The following is a 7,667-nucleotide window of genomic DNA, read 5'->3' on the forward strand; positions in this document are numbered from 1 at the left end:
CTTTTATAGGAAACATAGGAGAAAATCTTCATGATCTGGGTTTGGCAGAGAGTTCTCAGATAGGATTCTTAGCACAATCCATAAAAGAAAAAAGTTGATAAGTTGGACATCACCAAAATTAAAGGTTTTCTCCGTGAAAGACATTGTTAAGAGAATTGAAAAGACAAGCCACAGACTGGGAGAAAATCTTTCAAAATCACATATCTGACCAAGGGCTTATATCCAGATGTATAAATAATTCTAAAAAATTAGCAAAGATTTGGACAAATCACTGAGGAAGATATATGGATGGCAAATAAGCACACTGCAAGATGTTCAACATCATTATTCACTAAGGAAATGCAAATTGAAATCATAGTGAACTACCACTGCATATCTATTGGAATGGCTGAAATAAAACTGACAATACCAAGTGGTGGCAGAGATATTGAGCAGCTGGAGCTATTATATATTGCTTGTGGGAAAGCAAGAAAATTCAGCCACTTAGGAAAGCAGTTTGGCAGTTTCTTATAAATTAAAATATATACTTGCTACCTGACCTTACAGAAATAAAAACTTATGTTTAACAAACACTTGTATGCAAGCATATAGTAGCTTTGTTCCTAACAGCCCCCAACTGGAAACAACCAAATGTCTCTCAGCTGGGGAATAAACTGGTGGTGCATCTATAAAATGGAATATTTCTCAGGCTACTTCTCTATGCTCTTTTTTTGAAGCTCTATTAGTTTTATGTCATATACTCTTAATCTTTTCCAAATATCATAATTTACCATATTTTTTATTTCTTTATGTAGCTGGGTGAATTCAGTATTATCTTTTATTTCATTAATGACGTTCAAGAGTTTACTCCATCTTAAAATTTTTGAATTTTATTTCCAATATTCCTCCTTTGTCTATTTTTGAATTGGTCTTTTATTGGTGGCTCAGGACTCCCTTCTCTCAGAGATTTTGGTAATACAGAGTCATTCATTGTATTAGAGGATGGTTTGGTCTAGGTCTTATCTCAACAATTTTCTTCCTCCGCCCCCACACCCCAACCCCCAGCTAATTCCTGCTCCAGATCTCAATACCTAGCATGCCTCTGTTTTCTGGTTTTGTTTTGTTTTGTTGCTTTCTCTGTGTTGCTTTGCTTCCTATGTCCATAGAGGTCCTCATCTTATATTTGAGTACAACTATGTCTTTTGAATTTTTTGAAATATGAGTTTTATCTATCTTGCTTTTATCATTTAATACTATCTGACATTTCCTTATAGAACTATGCCAGTGATTCTCAACTAGGGACAATCTTGCCCACCTCCCAGAATACATTTGCTAATGCCTGGGGACATCTTTGTTACAATGCACAAGAGTGTCCTAACAACAAATTACCTGGTTCAAAAGATTGATAATATTGAGGTTGAGAAACCCTGCTCTAAATAATTAAAGAATATTATATTTTTAATTTGTAATAATTTATTTAATTGACTCCCTAATGTGGGGCACTTTTTTTTATATGATGAGTATCACTTTGATAGCCTTATATGCCTTTTTTGATAACATTAATTAATTCCCAAATTAGACATTTCTGAACCTGAAGAAAACTAAGATCTTGGAAGCTGGAAATTACTTTGGCTACAGTAAAAGTGCTGGAACAAAGTCTTTATCATGTCCTTTCCTTAGTGGAACTTATAATATGTTTACATATAAAAATATTCTATTAATTTTATGCTTTTAAACTCTTTTTTCCAAATAATATATTTCCAAGTTGTCTTAAGGCCCTTCAAGTTCTATACAGCCTTCTGCAAAAGCTTTCTACAGCTCACTTTATGCTTAAGGAGATTTCAGAATCTTAATAAATACTTGACCAGTCTGACTAAAATTACCTTTCTTTATTCTTAATTCTTTTTAATACATGCCAATATTAAGAATTTATATTAGAAAAAACAGAGGACTGCTTTAATTCGCTGAAACTTGGTTCAGTTACTTTTCTTACCTGGACCTCAATTTTAACTTCTGTAAAATGAAGGAGTTATACCATATAATTCCTATAGGCTTTTTAAAAAATTATTATTTTTATTTATTCATTTTTTTTTAATTTATTTTTTATGGTGACATTGGTTAATGAAATCCAATAAGTTTCAGCTATACACTTTAACAGTAAGGCATGTGTATATTTACACTGTGTGTTCACCTCCTATAGGCTTTTTAAATTATAAAGCTGTGATACGCTATTATTTCATATAGCTTTTATTTAGATATGACTATGATCTTTTACATGAGATAAAGTATAGATAAAACATTAAAAATTCCTAAGATCTTTAAAAATTCCTCATACTTGTTTTTTATTACCCTTATCTACCTCCTCGTAGTGATTGATAATCAAAATCTTAAAATGAAAAATGTCATGTAGGAAGACTGCAAGGAATGATATTGAGAAAACAACAAAAATTCACAGCTGAACTGAGAAAGAGAAAACTAGATAAGAAAAAAGGAGGTGACAGCTGTATGAAAACAAACAAACAAAACTAGGTCTCAAATCCTGGCAGAGTCAGAGAAATGCATCCTGGGCCCAAATCAGCATGAGGCTCTGTGTAATTCTCAAACTCATGGTCTTGAAATTTATTAGAAGCAGAATTCAGGCCTCGTAACTTCCTAATTAATGTCTTAACATTACTCTATGTAATATCATTTGAAACATTATTATATCATTTAATTTTACCTAGAGAATGAAGATACATGCATGAAATATTTTTTTATTTCTTTGTATAGGTTTATTTAATCACTTAACCTATTTTCTGGCTGCCGGTGCTGTTACATTAGGAATTGGTTTCTTTGCTTTGGCATCAGCTTTGTGGTTCCTGATTTGCAAGCGAAGGTAAGGTTTATTAGAATATTTTACTTTTTGTTCTTTTAAAAATCCAATGAAAGACTTTTTCAAATGGCATTAAACTTAAATAACAAAAATAGCATTGCTTCTGTAATTTGAGATTTGGTTATAGACACTTTGATTGGGGAGGAAAAGCCTTACGTGTTTACAGTAGCCTGAAAGAGAAATCTTAGTAGTGTAATTGTCCAAGTAGTATAAGAGCAATCTTCATGCATTAAAATTTTAATAGTGAAATCTATTGTATTTTTTAGAAGACACACATTTGAATGATAATATAAAGTTAGAATTTTTTTAAAAATTTTCACTACTAATTTAGAGATTATTTGATCAGTTCAGTATTTGCTTTGTCTGATGTAAAAAAATATATAAATTGTAACGTGATCTTCCCACACACTCTTCAGTGTTCACTTTCTCAGCAAATGCATACATTACTATTTATCCAATTGCACAAGTCATAAACTAGAAATTATTCACTTATTCATTTTTCAACAAATATTTATTGGGTGACTGCCATTGTTCTGTGAACAAGTCGGATGAGGTTTCTGTCGCATAGACTTACGGTGACACTGGGAGGAGACAGATATTGAACAAATAGATATAGTGGTCAGGAATGTCTCTTCAAATGGTCAGTATGTAATCTGAGACCTGAGTGGGAAGGAGACAGACATGTGAAGATCTTATGGAAGAGGTATAGCAAGTTCAAAGACCCCAAGTGGGAGCGATGTTATTATTGTTCAGTAAACAGAAAGGCCAGTGTGAATCAACTGTCCTGAGGGAAAAATAATGATGAGATTGAAAAGGTAGATAGGGGCCAAGTCACATAGGAATTTGTGGGCTAGAATATGGAGTTTGGATTTTATTATTTGTGCTATCAGAATTATATAAGCAGGGAGATGACACATTATTATCATAATAATAGCTGACATTGAGTGCTTACTACATACTAGGCACTGTCGTGCTTTATATGTTATCTCATTTGAACTTCATAATAGCCCTATGAGGTAGCAGTAATATTATCCCCTTTTAAAGACTCAATAATGTCACCTATAGATAGATGACATTTTTATAACACTTCTTAAAATTTAAGGTATAATTTACATACAAAAAAGCATGTAAATTTTAAATGTATAATGATGAATTTCAACAAACACATTTATATGAAACCACAATCCCAGTGAAGATACAGAACTTTTCCAGCACTCTGTGAAGTTCCCTCATGCTCCTTTCCATGCATCACCGCCTGCCTCCCACCCAGAGGCAATCATTCTAATTTTTATCACCATAGATTAATTTTGCCTATTGTTTTTTGAAATTAAATTTATTGGGGTGACATTGGTTAATAAAATTATATAGGTTTCAAGTGTACGATTTAATAATACATCATGTATATTGCATTGTGGAATAATATGGACTTTGCTTTTTTCACTTAACATAATATTTTTGAGGTTCATTTATATTTTTGCATTTATCTATAGTTCATTCTTTTTATTGTGAGTAATATTCCATTGCATGAATATACCTGTTTATTCATTCTTCTGTTAATGGACATTTGGGTCATTTCCAGTTTTTAGTTATTAGGAATAAGGCTGCTGTGAACATTCATGTATAAATCTTTTTGTACATGCACTTTCACTCCTTTTGGGGAAATACCTAAGAGTGAAACTACTGAATTATGTTTATAAGAAACTGCCAGTTTCCAAAGTGGGTGTATACTCCAAATGGCAATGTATCAGAGTTCTGATTTATATTTTTTAAAGACTTTTCTTCTCTGTGAAGCCTGAATTTTAATGGAGCATGGATGAAACAGACAAGTTAGGAGGCTTTGTATAGTCCAGGGAGAGGGGATAGTGTCTTGGACTAATATGGAAGTAGAGGAGATGAAAACAAGGGGTTGGATTTGGTTGAATTGGATGGGGTAAGAAAGAATAAGTGAAATGGCAGAATTAATGGTAACACCTACGTTTTTACTATGAGCAACTGAGTAGTTGATGCCATTTACTGAGATGAGGAGATAGTTAGAGAAGTGAGGTGAGGGAGTGGTGACAAATTAGAAGTTTTATTTTGGATGTAATTTTGAAAGTCTATTAGATATCCAAGTGGAAATTTCAAATAGACAGTTGGATGTACATGTATGAACTTCAGGAGAGACATCAGGACTGAAGGTTTAGGTTACCCGAAATAACAGGACTGGATGAGACTGACTAAGGAGTGATTATTGAAAGAGAAGAACCTAGGCCTGTGCCCTTCAGGCTCCCAACATTTAGAACTCTAGTGAAAGAGTAGAATCAACAACATCTGGGAAACATGTCAAGGAAGTAAAAATTATGACATTATGAAAATGTTTCAAGAAGGAAGCAATGACCAGTTATGTTCCAGGTGCTTAAAAAGTTAAGATGTGTGAGGATAGAGAAATAATTTCTGGGTTTAGCAACATGGAAGTTATTGATGGCCTTAAAGAGTTTTGGTGGAGGAATGGGTTCAGAAGCTCACTTTTGAATAAAACACAAGAGGTGAGGAAATTGAAACAAATATAAATATCTCTTTCAAGGAGCATTTTATGTGTGTGAAGGAGATTAGATCAATGGGCCAGTAGCAGGAAGAGAATGTGGGATCAAGGAAGGGTGTTTTTTTCTTTAAAGATGTAAGACATGCTTGATATTTTCCTTTCTCTTTCCCATCTCCACTAAAGTTGAGCCATCACCAAGTTCTATTTATTTTATGTTATAAATTGCTCAAATCAATTCATTTTTCTCCATTACCACTGCCACCACTTTATCCTAATTATCATTATCCTCCACATAGACACTGCAGTAGGGGTTATAACTAACGCCCTACCTTCACTATTGCCCTCATTTAATCTCTTATCCACACTTCAGCTAGACATTTTCCAAACGCAGATCTGATCAAGTCACCCCACCCACACTATATTATAAAGGACTTCCCATTGCTTTTAGGATAAAGACAAACCAACATGACTTTCAAGTCCCTACATGGTCTGCCCATGCATACTCCCCAATTTCATCTCCCGCTTTCCCTCTTGCTTTCTGTGTTTCTGCTATACTGTTCTAATCTGGCCACTGGGTCTTTGGACTTGATACTCTCTGACTAGAATGTTCTTACTCCCACATCTCTCCTCTTCCACCACTCTCTACCTAATAACTACTACTATTTCTTCAGATGACCGATTTAGTCATCCCATCCTCAGAAAAGCCTTCCCTGACCTCTCTAATGATTAATTCCCTTTGTTCCATAGTACTCACACAGTACCAGGTAGCTTTCCTTGATAACACTTTCCACACTTGTAATTTTTTATTTTCTTGTGATTATTTTATTAATGTCTGTCTCCCTTACTAGTGTTTAAGCTCCATGAGAGCAATGACAGTTCTATGAGGGCAGTGGCTATGCATTTTTTTCTTTTGCCACTATGGATACAATACCCAGTACAGTGCCTGACACATAGTAAGTATTCAATAAATATTCATTAAGTGAATTGAATTCTACGAATAAATGAATCCTAATTATTAATACCTCATTAAATAACATAATATGGACTCTTGAATTAATTTGGAAAATGTCCAGTACCTCTGAAAGAAGAAATGGCAATTAGCATTATTTTTTAAATCATGAGCTTTATAATGACTATTAGAAACTATATTCCTTTATACTTAACTATTTTGATCATCTGGGGTTATAGTTGCTGATTTATTATTTATTATTTTAAAACCTCTTTCAAAATTGTTTCTAGTTGCATGGATAATGAAGGGACTTTTCCTTTGTAAGCCATTAGTTTCAATTCAGTTTCCTTCCACTTACTTTTGCTAGAAATATTATTAAATATAAAATTGACTATTGAGTTTCATTTTATTTAATTTATTTTGCCATCAAATGCAAATTTATGAAAAGACTGATTAACATTAAAGTCAATTAATTATTTCACAACCAGAAATAATGGTATCAAAAATTCTTGGTTAATCTTCAAAGTGGAAATATTAGCCCTGCATAAGGAGTAGCTTAATTTACATTCTATGAATAAAATAGATATAATGAAATCAGTAACGTGAGAAGAGAATATGTTGATGTGTGCTTTTAAAAATAAATATGTAGTAACATTTATACTGATATTTAAACTCTTATATGTAACTATTGGAAACAAAGTAATTTTCACTGATTTATAATATAATTCATGTTTAATAATATTCTTTATAAAATATTTTTCAGAGAAATATTTAAAAATTCCAAATTTAAAGCAACTGATGAGAGATGTGGGCAAACACCATCAAAGCTGAGGACTAAATCTCATTCTCAGTGCGTTTTTATTTCTCGAAATTTTCATACTGGAAGATTCCAATTACAGGTCGAGTATAATACTTTATAACAATCTTTTCAAAAAATTTCTTTTGATACCATGTCATTAGCATTGTTGTCTTTCAAGTTGAAAGACAGAGTATCCACCGTTATTTTTAAATCTGAGGGACAATAACATGAGCTAAATTTAAATTACCCAAACTAGTTAGAGTTTATACTATAGGAAACTGAAAAACTAAGTAAAAATGTCTCCTTCTACAGTTGCTATACTATATCACTAGCCTGAAAACCTGCATTCCCCATATTGGGATTGTTACAGGGATGAAGATAAATGGCATAAAAAAAAAAAAAATGAAGGAAAATTGCCAGGCATATCAATGAGGAAAGAGATTTGGAGAAAAGAGAATACTCAGATAACCAACTCTAACCAAACCAACTGATTGAAATTAAATACAATTTAACAAGGATTTATTAAGCCTTCGTTACATTCTAAGCT

General features: G+C 32.7%; 1 protein-coding gene across 2 annotated transcripts in view; it reads left to right on the plus strand.

The window, feature by feature from the left end:
• Nucleotides 1–7,667, plus strand: part of CUNH1orf185 (chromosome unknown C1orf185 homolog) — a 128,288-nt gene that overhangs the window by 103,323 nt on the left and 17,298 nt on the right. For both annotated transcript variants that reach the window (XM_023535054.1, XM_023535055.1), the window contains exons 3-4: nt 2,749–2,854; nt 7,085–7,220. In XM_023535054.1, coding sequence (XP_023390822.1) covers nt 2,749–2,854; nt 7,085–7,220 — 242 coding nt within the window. The remainder of the gene's footprint in view (nt 1–2,748; nt 2,855–7,084; nt 7,221–7,667) is intronic.

This window comes from Pteropus vampyrus, unplaced genomic scaffold, assembly GCF_000151845.1.
Source record: "Pteropus vampyrus isolate Shadow unplaced genomic scaffold, Pvam_2.0 Scaffold135, whole genome shotgun sequence".
In the NCBI taxonomy this organism is placed as follows: Eukaryota; Metazoa; Chordata; class Mammalia; order Chiroptera; family Pteropodidae; genus Pteropus; species Pteropus vampyrus.